Consider the following 14,066-nt stretch of genomic DNA (forward strand, 5'->3'; position numbering starts at 1 on the left):
TTTTCAACTATCGCAACGCGAAATGCAACGCGAATTTGCGATAGTGGAGATCGCAATGCGAATTAGAGATCGCATTGCGATTTTGTTGGTCATTTTCACAAATCCAAAAAAAGTTGGTCAAAATCGTATATTATTTAGGATTTTTGGTCACTGAAGTTATTTTCTCTTTAGAATATTGTACCCCTAACATTTTAATTAAGTGAAAATAACTTAAGTGATCGAAAATATCTTATAATATATGATTTTAATTAAATTTTTTTGAATTTGTAAAAATAATTAATAAATTCGTAATACGAACTTTAATTTTACAACACAATTTCCAAACTCACAACCTAAATTTAAAATTCAAACACATAATTAAAATTTACGTTGGGAATTTCACTTTCTAATTTCGTTTACTGAGTGTATGTTTCTGTCTCTCTCTCCCGTCACTGTCAACCTAAAAATCGCTGTCATTAAGTCTTTAACGTGGCAAGTTACCTCCCGTTTGGGCGGTTGTTAATCTTTTCCCTTAATAACTCTTGATGGAAAAGAAGAGTTATTAACATGTATTAACTCTTGTGCGGCCGTTCACCTTCTCATGCATTGAAGATGGCAAGAAGAATGATCATCAAAGATGTTCATACATAGACCCATAAAGTCCAAGCCAGAAAGAATTTCTGGCCTTCCTTTGTTTTCTGTTTAAGTCTTTGATCCTTTGGATTATCTAACATGCATCTTTGCTTCTTCCTCTAATAGTTTCAATGGACAGTTTAAACATAACTGAGACGATAAACCCAAAAAAAAAACTCTCGCCTGACCCTCCGCCGAGGAACCCAAAAACCCATCCCATCAGTTTCTTATGACCTCTCTGTTTGTGACGGGGTGGTGTTGCTTCAGTAGCTGCGGAGTTTCTTCCATGAGGTGATGGAGCTGAAGATTGACTTCCATTACTGCTTCTTGGATCAGTTCCCTCAGTACACATGTACCGTTTTGGGTTCCTCGAAACTGACGCTTCATCGGCTTTACTCATCAATGGAGCTGGACCTTAAAAGAATCTGTTTTCGAAGAATAGAAGGTAATAAATGAACGTATCGATGGTAAGCATGTCGTGAGAAACTGAATGACAGTGAGGGGGAGATAGAGAGAAACATGCACTCAGTAAACGAAAGGTGTGCATTTCTGGGTTGGGAAAGTGAAACTCGCGAATTTCAATTATGTGAGTATTTCAAATTCGAGTTGCGAATTTAAAAATTGTATTGTTAAATTGGAGTTTGTATTGCTAATTTGAAATCGCGTTATGAATTTGTTGGTTATTTTCGTAAATTTAAATTTTTTTTGTTAAAATAGTATATTATAAGATATTTTCAGTCACTCAAGTTATTTTCTCTTTAATTAAAGGTAAAAATGTCATTTTTTTTATGAAAATTGTTAGAAATAGAGATATTTTGCCTTAAAATGTAAGATTAGAGAGGAAGCCAAAATACTCCAGAAAAGAATAAGGGCTAAATTGATTATCTAGTCAAACGTTAAGGACCTTTTAACCTTAAAATAAAGCGTTAGTCAAAATACTTCAAAAATAATAGGGGCTAAAATGACTATTTTAGAAAATATTAAAGGTATTTTTCGAAATTATGCCAATTAAAAATTAATTAATTTTACTAGTATGTTATATCATCAAATTAACGAGTTAATTATTAATCAGAAACTAAAATTTAATAAATTGATAATGAAAGTGATTAAAATATAATTTCTTTAAATCAGTAAACTGAGATTAATAGAATTGAAACAAAAGTAACCATTCTTATATTTTACCCAATCTAAACACACTTTCTACACTATTTCATCTTCTTCTTCTTTTTTTGGTTCGATCATCTTTTGGTCTTTTTGATAAATATATAATATACGCACATCAATCTCAAAAATTCTGTAGCATAGGACCCTTGTTGAAGCTTCCACTCTCATCTTGGTAAATCTCTTCTTTTCCCTTATCTCTGTCTGTTTTTCTTTTTCTTCTTTGTTGTTTGGGAACCTGGTATATGCAGAATCAGCTTGAACGCTTTTTTTATCTCCTGATTTACTTCTACTGGAATCAGCATATTATCGGTGGGGTTTCTCTAAGCTTCTAAATCCTTATTAATATTCTGTCTTTGTTTGGTTGTTTTAAAGCTTCCGTACTTCGAACTGGCTGGACTTCAGTTCAACTTCCACCATGATGTGTTTATATGCAATTTCTTATAGCACTTATTGTTCCCTGAACTTGGAATTTTTGTTAAGTGCAGTTATTAGTTTCCCCTTGGCTTTAAACAATCTGTGGAGTTGATTTGATAGTCTGAACGAACGGAATTTTGTTGTTGACTTTGTTTTCCTTGTGAGCTTTTTGCTGCTTTGTCATTTTCTTTAATGGGTTTTTGGAGTTAATGTTTTTTTGTTAGAGGTTTTCAATCCAAAGCATATGATTTCTCTTTCATTAATTGAGGATTCTGTAACTTTATGGTGAATGGATGTAAGAAAGATAAGATTTAATCATAGTTTTCTACCATTGTGATGAGCTTACCTCTTTACTAAGTGGTAGCTGCTGATTAAGCTTGCTTTTGTTCCAAAGCAAGCAAACATTTTATCTATGGACATGATTTAGATCTGAAATGTATTGTAGCATTCTTTAAGGTTAACCAGCATGACATTGACCCTCCTCTCTGTTCTTGGATTCCCCTGCTTGTATTATTCAACCATTAATGCTTTAAATCGTTATGATTTTCTCGAGGTTCCTTTTACTAGATTTGAAGAAAGTTGCTGATCAGACATTTTTGTTACTGTCCGATTTGCAGACATCATGGATTCATGTTCTTGATTGTGATAAGAGTTTCATTGTTGGTGAAAACAATCTTTAACGTTTCGAGCTGTTGTTAATTGAATCATGCAATTATATCATCACCCTTTCTCATTGAACAGCCAAAAGGTCAGGCTTGCTTTGGAAGAGAAGGGCGTTGATTACACCTCATTTCATGTCAATCCTATTCTTGGCAAGAACATGAACTCATCTTTCTTCAGAATGAATACGAGGGCGAAACTCCCGGTTTTCAAGAATGGTTCACATATCATTTTCGACACGGTTGAAACAATCCTGTATGTTTCTCTCCTTTCAGCTGCAGTTTTTATCCGCTTAAAATCATATATGCTCTTGTATGTAGTTTCAGACTTGCATTGCAACAAGTAGAATTATCTTCTGTTGCTTGGTAATGGCTTCTTGAAGAGCATAAAAAGTGTTCTATGTTACTCTGATTCTTTTTTCTCCTCGTATAATCATGTCCATGTCTTGTATCCGTATCAGACATATATACGTATCCGACACTCACCATGAATCGAGGTAATATAAGGCGTGTATCTAAGTAATTGCTTTTAAACCTTGAAAGTAATTGGAAAATGGAAAGCGTATTATATCTGCTACTTAAGGTTTCTATGATGATAAAGGTTTCTATGATGAAAAAGGTTTCTCATTTTGCAAATGTAAAGGAAGTATTGAGAATTTGAGATCGGATATGTTTCCGGAATTGATCAATCCACCATTGTTACTCGAAGGGAAGATTTTCTAAAGTGGGGTAGATATTTGCAGGTACATTGAAAGAATTGCAGCAGTCTCAGTTGGTAACAATTCCTTTAGCAGCCAAGAAGTAATAGAATGGATGCGAAAGATAGAACAATGGAACCCCAAGTATTTCACTCTATCACACATTCCTGACAAGCACCGCCTCTTCGTTTCTAAATTCATACGAAAAGTGGTGATCGCCCGGATGGCCGAATCACCGGACCTCGCTAGCGCATACCACGGTAAGCTCAGAGAAGCCTACGAGACCGAGGAGAAGCTGAAGAACCCTGATGTTGTTAAAAGGAGCAAAGAAAGTCTGGTCCAACTGCTTGATGAAGTTGAAACGAAGCTGAATGACACAACTTACATCGGAGGGGACGAGTTCACCATGGCGGATGCAACATTCATACCGGTGCTAGCTCGGTTGGTGCTTCTGGGTTTGGAAGATGAATACATAACTTGCAGGCCAAACATTGCAGACTACTGGGGTTTGGTGCAACAAAGGCCTACCTATAAAAAGGTTATAGGAAAATATTTTAATGGCTGGAGGAAGAAGAAAACACTGATGAAAACTTGGTGCTCACTGCGTGTCAGAGAATTTCTGAGGAGATATTGATTTAAGAATTTGTAGGTTACAGGTGTCGTGTAAATTGATATAAACATAAAATGAATTCAAAGGAAAAATAAGAGATTTGTTGATATGAAGAAGAAGTTTAGGGATCTAATGCTTCATGATTGATTGATTCTAAGGTCGATATAAATGAAAATGTTATGTTTTATAATTCCTTTTACGGGTATTATACGTAGGGTACGATCGTTCTCTTAAAATTTCTAAATTAATTTTTAAGTCAAACTTAATTTAAATAATTATAAAATATATTAATCTCATACCTAAACATAGGATGGTCATTTTTTATATTAATATACCATACAATCTCTGATGTTCGAACTTATATTCTTTAAAAATAACAACAATGGCTTCAACCACTGAGATAGGTTGGGTTCTAATATAATTTGGTATAATATTATAATTATCTCCTATATTTACGAGTAATTATAATAATACATCTTTTTTATTTTATTTTTAAAATTAAATATTTATTTTATCTATTGAAAATGGAATATATATATAGACCAAATCAACTGTATAAATTTTAATCTGAAATTAGATTAAATTTCAATTCAAATTGAATATTGATTAATGACTTTAATTTTCGTATCGAATTTGAGTGGGTAAAAAATCTAATTCGATCTAACCCATAATCATTTTTGTCTAAATTGAATCTAAAAAGCCATCCCAACCCATAAACCCATATGATCCAGACTCACATGATCGTGTCTCAAATGTAGGCAATTTTAGCCAAATACTGTATGCGGGCTAATTATTTAACCCAATACTATACAAATTATTGTTAATTTTGAAAACAACGGCATTTGTTATAGTGACTTTGATATATTTTTATCGAAATTTGTCACTCTTTGTCACCTCGATGTACTAAATTTGAATAAAAAATATGATAAAATATATAAATACTCCTCAAACTTTTAGAGCATTGATATTTTAATCACTCAACTTTTAAAACTTGAAATACAATCATCAAACTTTAAGGTCGTTTTCATTTTAATCCATGCCGTTACTTACAGTCAATTTTTACTGATGTGACATTTATTTTAAAACATGTTTGGTTGTAACATAATTTAAAATTATAAACACATGTTTGGTTGTACCATCATTTTGTTCAATCTTTCTCTGAATAAAAGATTGAACTGAAAACATAGATAATAATAAGAGTCTAAAAATGGTGAGTGACTGGAGAAGAGTCAAAATGTTTGTTTTACCATAAAAAAACAACCGGAGCAGCAAAGCAATGGCACCAAAACACAAAGATTTAGCTCAAAGTTTGGGTTTTTCTCCAACCCATCAAAGCCGAGATTGCAATCTCAACCCGCTTCAAGCCCAGGTCTTCGTTGTCCAACCAGTTCGAACCCATCTTCACTTCCCAATAGCCCCAAGCTCCATTGCAAAGCATCCCATTTCTCTAATCCTTCCTCCCCTGAATCCCCTTCCACTTTCTCCTTTCTCAAGACAACTCTTCGCTTTTCCAAAGTAAGCTTCTTTCTCGTTTTGTTTTGTTTTGAGAGTCAAAGTTTTGTTTAAGAAAGTATTTAACTTTTTTTTCTTCTCATAGGTTGGTCGATGTGGAATCTGTTCACGGAGCGTGAAAAACGGGTCAAGGTACGACGATTTTCACGACGGAGTGTTCTCATTCTTTTCATTTCCCATGCGTCGCCGGCCACATAAAAAAACAGCCATTTTTAAATTGCCCCGTTTGTTTCACCTTATGGAAGGAGCTCTCTTTGCTTTCACTTGATCAGACCAATAAAACTTCTCTCAAGAACATCAACACGAAGGCCAAGTCGTTTCGGGTTTACAACGACGATGAACCATCGGGCTCCATTCTTTCACTTTCTCAGTTCAATCCCACTCCGGAAAACGATGATGTGGAAGATGAATTCAGAGGGAAAGAGATTGAAGTTCATCCGAGACATATGGAGGTTAAACTACTACAAGAGGCGGCGATGGTGGCGGTTGGGAGGAGTTATGTTGTGGTCATGAAAGTGCACGCACCGACCACCACGCGCAGAGTGAAGAGGGCTCCGATTGATTTGGTTACAGTGTTGGATGTTAGCGGCGGTGGCGCGCGGCTGCAGGTTATGAAGCCTGCGATGAGCGTGTGGGATTTTAGGAGGAAGAAGAAATAACTTGGAGGAGAAGAAGAAAAAGTAACCTGAAGAAGAAGGGGATGGGTTAGCGGGTTAAATGGCATGTTAGCAAAAACTAACAAAACCTAGCTGTAGGGATTAAAATGAAAATAAATTAAAATTTTGATAATTATGTTATAAGTTTTAAAAATTAAAGGATCAAAATGCAAATGTTTTAAAAATTTAGAGATTATTTATATACTTTATCGAAAAGATATTATTCGAATAAATTCGTGAACGTTACTAATTTATAACATTTGTTATAGATTTTAAATTAATTTTAGATACGACATAATGTACTAATTTTTTCAACTATCTGATTTATTGGGCCAATTTTGCCTAAAATGTAACCCACCCGACCCTTTTTATCCTCCATTGGAAAATTAAGGGAGGTAGGGAAGGGAACCCCAACAAAATTAAACAATAAAATACCCTCTAATCCATGAAACTTTTCCCTTTTCCCGTTATCCCGCGCAATTTCTTATCCACTCTCTTTCCCGATCAACTTCCCCAATCTAGGTTTCAAATTAGAGTCTTCTTTGACTGATTATTGAATACTCCTTCCTTGTATTTAACCCTAGAGATAACAATTGGGTGACTCGACCGGGATTCCTTCATGGTAGATAAGGATGGTGGCGGCGGCGGCGGAGGAGGAGCCGATAGTGGTGGTGAGCTCTCGAGAATGGTTGCGCCGAAGGTGATGATGTCTTCTGACCGGAAAGCTTTCGCGTTTGAGCTCCGGCCTGGAGAGACCACGTTTGTTTCGTGGAGGAAGCTTGTTAAAGACGCCAACCGTGCTAATGGATCTTCTGATGTGGCCACTGCATCTGTGTTGGCTGCTCCTGCTCCTGAGCCTCCTCCTAATGCTCACCCTAATCTCCAGTCTCGAATCATTCCAGTAAGAGCCGCTTCTTCAATCCCTGTTTATACGTAACTCTATTCTCTTTTTTCAACTTTTGGATTCATTATGATTTTTTTAATGTTCTTTACATCCATGCCTACATGATGTTAAACTTGTTTTGTGGCGTTTTATTTTAGAAAGCGTGCTTGGAACTTTTTGTTATATTGAATGTGTTAATATTGTGGCTGCCTAGAATTTCGGGAAAGTGAAATAAAACTGGTAATTGATTTTTTGTTGTTGCTCTCTCTCGATAATCATGCTTGACAATGTTTAGGGACAAGTAGCTGAAAAAGACGCCAAAGATGAAGCACCAGTTCCAAATCGTTTCAGTGCTGTTATTGAGAAGATTGAACGTCTTTACATGGTATTTGTATGTTTTGTTATGTTTTACAACATTTCGAGATGCACTTTGCGTCATTAATGAATGAGAAGTGGATTTCTTTCGCAGGGTAGAGATAGCAGTGATGAGGAAGAACTGGATGAAACTCCGGATGATGATCAGTATGATACAGAAGACTCTTTTATTGATGATGCCGAGCTGGTTAGTACTTACATATGTTACTTTTATTTTTAGGCTGTTTGTTTTGGTTTTCACTCAGCAGCAGTAGCTTATATATTCTTGTTGTAACAAGGATTATGTAATGTATTTTTATTGCTTTATAACATGTTGCTTCATTGCTTGTTATGCAGGATGAGTATTTTGAAGTCGATAATTCAGCCATAAAACATGATGGATTCTTTGTTAATAGGGGAAAGTTGGAAAGAGTGTGAGTTTCTTTGGACTTTAGTTTCATTCATTCTTGTTCTCCATTGGTTGGTAACAAACCTTTAGTAATAATTCTTTTCAGATGGCTGTCATATGTATCCTATAAACTACTGGAAGCAGCCATACACTTCTTATCAGTTAAAGCTAGGTTCATTTATGAATTGATTTATATCTTAATGTGGAAAACTTTTGCTTGAAGACCAAACTAAAATGAGAACCACTGTTATGTCAACTTTAACTCCTGATAGGAGCACGAACATTGCTACGCATATCCTTTTTAATGTAATGGTTGTCAAGGACCCCTTGCTTGTCTTGTAGGAACTAGGAAGTAACCTTATACCATTTTAATTTTATGTTCCTTTTCTCATTGCAATGAGGGTAAAGCTAGTATTCTTGATATACCATTTGTTTATTTTTCATGCTGCAGCACTATTGCGTCAAGTTTGGTTCACTGACTTCATTTCTTTCTTTTTCGTTCACTTTCAAGAAATGAGCCTCCTCCTATACCTAATCAGCAGCCAAAGAAAAGACGAAGGAAAGTTGCTTCAAAACCTCCTAGTGAGAGTGACGATGGTCATGTTTCAAATAAACATGCAAAGGCAGCAAGGGTGGCTGCAGGGAGGTCTGAACCTTCTCTTGGGAAGAACAATTCTAATTCTTCTCAGAATTTGACTGCATTAAGTGAACAATATGGGGATGTAAAATCTCAGAATCAAATTTCAGTTTCTGGTATTCCTTCCAAGAAGAAATCTTCCGAGACAAGACTAGCATTGGATTCTTCTGCATATTTGAAAGTTCCAAATGGTGATAGTTATGTACCCTTGGAAGATGTGAAGGTTATTGAAAAATCCAAGATGGGAGTTCTGCAGTCAAAAAATGTTGTCAGTAACAATTTGAAAAATGCAACTGGTTCCTCTGATGATTTGCATCAGAAATGCCATGATAAAAATCCTTGTACACAATCCAAATCTCAACATGGAAAACGAATTGGCAATTCTGATGAGCTTGAACAATCATTTCGACCAAGAGAAAAGAATGGTATCCGTGAACAGTCAGATGCTAAACATGCTATGCATACAGCTGTAAGTTACTATTTAGTCTCCACCTTTTTTCCCTTTCTGACAATCTGCTCCATTTCTCATTTTTCCTTTCGCTTTATTGTTAATAATAATTAGTAGCTACAGGACATAGTTTGAGTTTTGATACTAACACTGCTTCTGTACAACCTACAGCATCTGGAAACACTAGGTTTTTGATATCTTTGTGTGTGTTTTTTACAATAAGAACAGTTCATACATAGATTTACAGGACATCTTTTAACTGAAAGACAGTGCTTGCTTGGCATTAAAGATAGAGTCCATTGAAACAGTTCTGCATTAATTCTTTATAGTCCCTCGAATTTCATTTGATAAGAATGTGGATTGCTGAAAAAACACTGCAAAATTCAAGGATCTCATCGACCCCTCTTTGTGTGGTGTGTGTGTGTGTGCATGTAGTCTAAAATATTAGAGTAGAGGACTCTGCAATATTTCAAATTATTGTTCACCAGAGATGTGAGAAACTGTTTTTACATTAGATATTTATACTATCATATTGGTTTTGATTTTATGTAATGTATCATGCAGAAATCTTCTCACATGCCGAAAAAAGATGGTTCTTCTCTTAGAGCCAAAAGTTCCATGCTTGAAAAGGCCATTCGGGAGCTAGAGAAGTTGGTTGCTGAGTGTAATTTTAAATGACTTGTGCAATGTGATTATGTGACACTTTTTAATTGTAGAGAATTCCTTTAAAAGTAATGTTCTTTTTCTTCCTATCTAAAAATTACAGCAAGGCCGCCTGCTGTAGAAAATCAAGAGGCTGATGCTTCATCTCAGGGGATTAAGAGGAGATTACCTAGACAAATAAAACTCAAACTTGCTAAAGTTGCTAGATTAGCAGTATGGGACTGTTTTCAACAGTTTATACTCTGTAAAATAACTCATATTTCAACTGTTTTTAAATAGAATGATTGCTTCAGAAAATAAAAAGTTTTCTGTTTTATCAATTTGCAGCAGGCAAGCCAGGGGAAAGTTTCTGAGGAGTTACTAAATCGACTCATGAGCTTCCTTGGTCATTTAATACAACTAAGAACACTTAAGGTATTTTTCCTTGTTTATGAATATGACACCCACAAACCTTTCAATTTCTATTCCAACTTTTTACCCTTACTAAATCTTGCATGAAAAAGGCTTGGAATATAATGTTATAATTCCTTGCTAACATGCTAATAACACCCAAGCCTAAAAATAGTTTCTGCCTAATCTCCTTTTTTCTACTCGTGTACCTTTTGCGTTCATGGTATATAGCTTTTGTTCCAATGAAGTTTGATTACTTGTAATTGTTGTAATTGCAACTATGATTACTTTTTAACGTAAATTAGTTCATACATTTTGGGTTTTCAATCATGCAATCAAACTTGTTAGATCTTGAGGACTGTTTGTTGACTGCCAAATGTGTGATCAAGTTTCTGACATTTAGAAGAAATTCCTCTGGCTTATCAATTATCATCTTTATTGATCTGCAGATTTGGAAAAAGAACTAATGGAACTTGACAAAACTATGAAACTTTGTGCATTACCATTTTTTCCTTTTATAAGCTACTCTTGTTTGCGCTTATTGATCACTTCCAACAGTCATTCTACCAATTTGTATTATCATCTATGTAGATTATGTATATATATTCATTGAAACAATATTTTGGGTGCAGAGGAACCTCAAAGTCATGATTAGTATAGGTGTCTCGGCAAAGCAAGAAAAAGACACTAGATTTCAACAGATAAAGAAGGAAGTCATGGAGATCATAAAGACAAGAATTCCTTCTGAGATGAAGGTTCTTTTTAGTCTTCCGTCCCCCTCCATTAATGTGATATTTTCTTTTCATTTTATTTTTCCTCTCATAGTTTCTCCTGATTTAAGTGTACTTTTTTCATTGCCCTCTCTAATAAAAGCCTTTATTCTTCATTGCTTATGATCAAGGGCAAAAGATTTCTTTCCTAAGCTGTTCCACACATCTTCTTGTCCTATGCTGTTTTACTTAATCTTGTATCCCTCCTTATTTTTTGTGGTTTGATTAGTTTAAATACTTCATCATTGCAAATTCCATGATTATTTCTCCTTGCTTTTTTACCTCTTTGTTCCCCTCTTGCTATTTGATTGTGGTCTTTCATCTTGTTCATAGTTACTCTATATTATTAAAAGTTAGAATTTTGCTGCTAGTGATGAAAAATGAATAATTCTTTCAGATATTGGAGCCTCCACCTGGAACTTCTGATGATTTTCAAGAAATTGGTTCTGAAGAAAGAGGTTATAAAAGGAAATTTAGCATGGATGCATCTTTGGAGAGCAAGATTTGTGACCTTTATGACATCTTTGTTGATGTAATCATATGTCCTAGTGTGTGACCTTTGAAAAAAATCATGTGTTGGGGAATACTTAATGAACGTTATATGTTATTGTTTATTTTTACCAGGGATTGGATGAAGATGCTGGTCCAAAAATCCGAAAGCTATATGTAGAGGTTGTGCACCTATCATTTGTCTCTATACCCGGCAGTTACTTTAGTCATAAACTCAAAATGAGATCCTTTATAAGGTGGCCAAATATGTTTCTGCAGTTATTGTTTTCTCATAGCTTCTGATCATATCACTCTCTGCCTTTTGACGGAGAAGGTGCATAAGATTGTTTCGTCGTTCCTCATCTGTGTACTCTCTGTCCATTCTCTTCCCCTTTAACTGCATCTTTTCTTTTTACAACTTAAAAAAATGCTTTAAACGCTTCTTGTTTCTTAGCAGAACCCCATAGAGTTTGTCCTATGTTTTCATTGTTGTTGATTTTCAAATAATTTGAATCGATATTTTCATGCTTCTTGAACTCATTTTCTGCTGTTACCTTTATCATGTTCTTTGTTTTGATTATGTTCCTTCTGTACAAACTTATTGGTGATGAAACTATTGATTATTGGTCATGACTCATAATGCTCAACTATTATTTCTATTTTCTATGTTACATTATTATCTTACATATGGAGTTTATCCATGAGCAGCTTGCACAGCTGTGGCCACATGGTATGATGGACAACCATGAGATCAAACGTGCAATTTGTAGGGAAAAGGAAAGACGGAGAGTAAGGTTTACTAGACAAAAGGTACGTGAAATTGCTTCCCTGATATTTTCCTTCTGCTGTAATCCATCTTGACAAAGCTTATATAGCAAGATTTGAAGTTTCGTTTGGAAACGTTTATATTGCATGAGATTTGAAGTTTCCTTTGGCTTGGTTGCATAAACCTTTATTTTTCAAACATGTAAGGCAAACAAGCCCATGTTTCTTTTATTATTGTTAGGATCTCAGGTGAACCAGTATTGGGTGGCTGCTGGGTGTTCCTTTACAGTGTATCCAAATTTCTTGGTTGTTGCTAGTGAGGCAATATGATGGACTCGCTATTTGTTGTAGACAAATGTGTTTTCTTTGATTTCTCTCAGGCTGGTTGCTATTTGCTTATCTTGTTCGTTTTTACCTCTTTTAAGGAACAAGAGAAAATGAATAGGAAAAAGATGTTGGCACCGGGATTGGAGGAGAGTGTTCGAGTGGAGTCTGCATCAGGTGCTCAGACACAGCACATGCGAGAGAGGTCGGCTGCTGATTCTGCTACTCATGTTTTACCTTCAACTAACAAGTCGATTTCAAGCACAACAGCAGCGGCCGTCCAGATTCCTGATCCCTCAACAAATGGTTCCAGTTTTGATAGACTAAAGCAGGAGAAATTAAAGGGCATTTCAAGCAGTGCCATGGATGAAATAAAAGTGGCAGATAGCTCACTACCAAAGAAAAAGGTGAAAAGGAAGCCTGAGTTGGAGTTAGATGGATCTCATTTCCGTCCAGAGAAGTTATCTCTGCAGCAGGGTGACGACAGGCACAAGTACATGAAGCAACCGGTCAATCTTCCCCCGAATTCGAGCCTTCCTCCTACTACTTTCAAACAGTCAAGCTAACATCATGTCCTTTATTTTGGGAATACTCGAGCTATAACATCACCTTCTCCATTTCGGGATCTGAAGTTCCAAGCAATCAAGCTAACATCATGCAGTCCATTAGGAATAGACACCGTTGAAGAATGCCTGTGATATCTTCATCTTTTGTCCATTTGACCTGCCGATTTGTCGCCTTATATGCTGCTATTACCATTTTTGTAGTTAAATCTTCATCACCGGTGAATCATTGTACTTTAATTTTAGACATCGATTTAAAAAAGAGTGATTCTGGTCCCTTATGTTATCGATTCATTGAATTTTAGTCCCTCAGTCGTCAATACTTGTTAACTCATTAATATGTCTGAGTTGACAATTAAAAAAAATCGTGTTTTCTTGTGTCTTCTTTTTCTTCTTAAGAAATTGACTCGATACTGTTATAATTCCACTATACTCAACGTTGATCTAACAAATTCAAATCAACATCAACATCAATTAAAAAAATAACCCATCATAACAAAGTCACTGAATTAGCCTGAATTTAGACAAATTCGATTAACTTTGTGTCTCATGCGAATTTTCTTGTTGCATTATGATAACTCCGTAAAAAGGTCATATTTGAGACCTTTTCACTTAAGTTATTGACTGACTAAGAGCCCATTTAGGAGCATATAGTTGCATGTAGGAGCATATAGTTGCATGTGGTGAAATATTGTTTACCGCGGCATTTTATTTTGTAATCAGTGCTGCTTTATGGGGAAAGTATTTTTCTGGTGATGTGCAGGATTTGAGAGCAAGGAAAAGTAAAAGGGAAATGTCATGACATAAGGAGACTGTTGAGCAAAATGCAAATGCCGAACCAGTTGGCATTTCGAGAGCGATTAAAACGAGAGAAAAATATTTTTAATAAAAGCCAGTTGTCACGGCATAAAAAAGTGTTTTATGCAATCATCATTAAAGGATGGGTCAATTACCATATTTACACCAATTTTCACATAAAATGAATGAACTTTAGGGTGCTAGTGTAATTTTAACACAAAACCCTAGGTTCATTCTCCCCTATAAAT

The 14,066-nt window shown here is 35.4% G+C and overlaps 2 protein-coding genes and 1 pseudogene across 2 annotated transcripts; all 3 read left to right on the forward strand.

Moving 5' to 3' along the window:
- Positions 1–1,832: 1,832 nt before the first annotated feature.
- On the forward strand, positions 1,833–4,249 carry LOC120169089 (glutathione S-transferase TCHQD-like). The gene is made up of 3 exons (XM_039177311.1): positions 1,833–1,948; positions 2,808–3,105; positions 3,593–4,249. The coding sequence occupies exons 2-3, from the start codon at positions 2,897–2,899 to the stop codon at positions 4,179–4,181; spliced, it is 798 nt and encodes a 265-aa protein (XP_039033242.1). The 5' UTR covers positions 1,833–1,948; positions 2,808–2,896; the 3' UTR covers positions 4,182–4,249.
- Positions 4,250–4,539: 290 nt separating this feature from the next.
- Positions 4,540–6,330, forward strand: LOC120169051 (annotated as a pseudogene).
- A 390-nt stretch (positions 6,331–6,720) lies between these two features.
- LOC120169074 (ubinuclein-1-like) lies at positions 6,721–13,297 on the forward strand. Its single transcript, XM_039177302.1, has 13 exons — positions 6,721–7,226; positions 7,504–7,593; positions 7,678–7,770; positions 7,920–7,996; positions 8,483–9,077; positions 9,621–9,720; positions 9,823–9,932; positions 10,047–10,133; positions 10,742–10,864; positions 11,277–11,411; positions 11,504–11,551; positions 12,077–12,178; positions 12,559–13,297. Exons 1-13 carry the CDS (start codon positions 6,945–6,947, stop codon positions 13,021–13,023), a joined length of 2,307 nt encoding a protein of 768 aa, XP_039033233.1. The 5' UTR covers positions 6,721–6,944; the 3' UTR covers positions 13,024–13,297.
- The last annotated feature ends 769 nt before the right edge of the window (positions 13,298–14,066 follow it).

This window comes from Hibiscus syriacus, unplaced genomic scaffold (assembly GCF_006381635.1).
Source record: "Hibiscus syriacus cultivar Baekdansim isolate YM2019G1 unplaced genomic scaffold, ASM638163v2 tig00111745_pilon, whole genome shotgun sequence".
In the NCBI taxonomy this organism is placed as follows: Eukaryota; Viridiplantae; Streptophyta; class Magnoliopsida; order Malvales; family Malvaceae; genus Hibiscus; species Hibiscus syriacus.

Bases quoted from the DNA above. Each gene is read 5' to 3' on its own strand.
- LOC120169089 (XM_039177311.1), top strand. From the start codon at position 2,897: ATGCAATTATATCATCACCCTTTCTCATTGAACAGCCAAAAGGTCAGG. The intron at 3,106-3,592 runs GTATGTTTCTCT...AGATATTTGCAG, and splicing joins GACACGGTTGAAACAATCCT to GTACATTGAAAGAATTGCAG.
- LOC120169074 (XM_039177302.1), top strand. From the start codon at position 6,945: ATGGTAGATAAGGATGGTGGCGGCGGCGGCGGAGGAGGAGCCGATAGT. The intron at 7,594-7,677 runs GTATTTGTATGT...TTTCTTTCGCAG, and splicing joins AGATTGAACGTCTTTACATG to GGTAGAGATAGCAGTGATGA. The intron at 10,134-10,741 runs GTATTTTTCCTT...TTTTGGGTGCAG, and splicing joins TACAACTAAGAACACTTAAG to AGGAACCTCAAAGTCATGAT.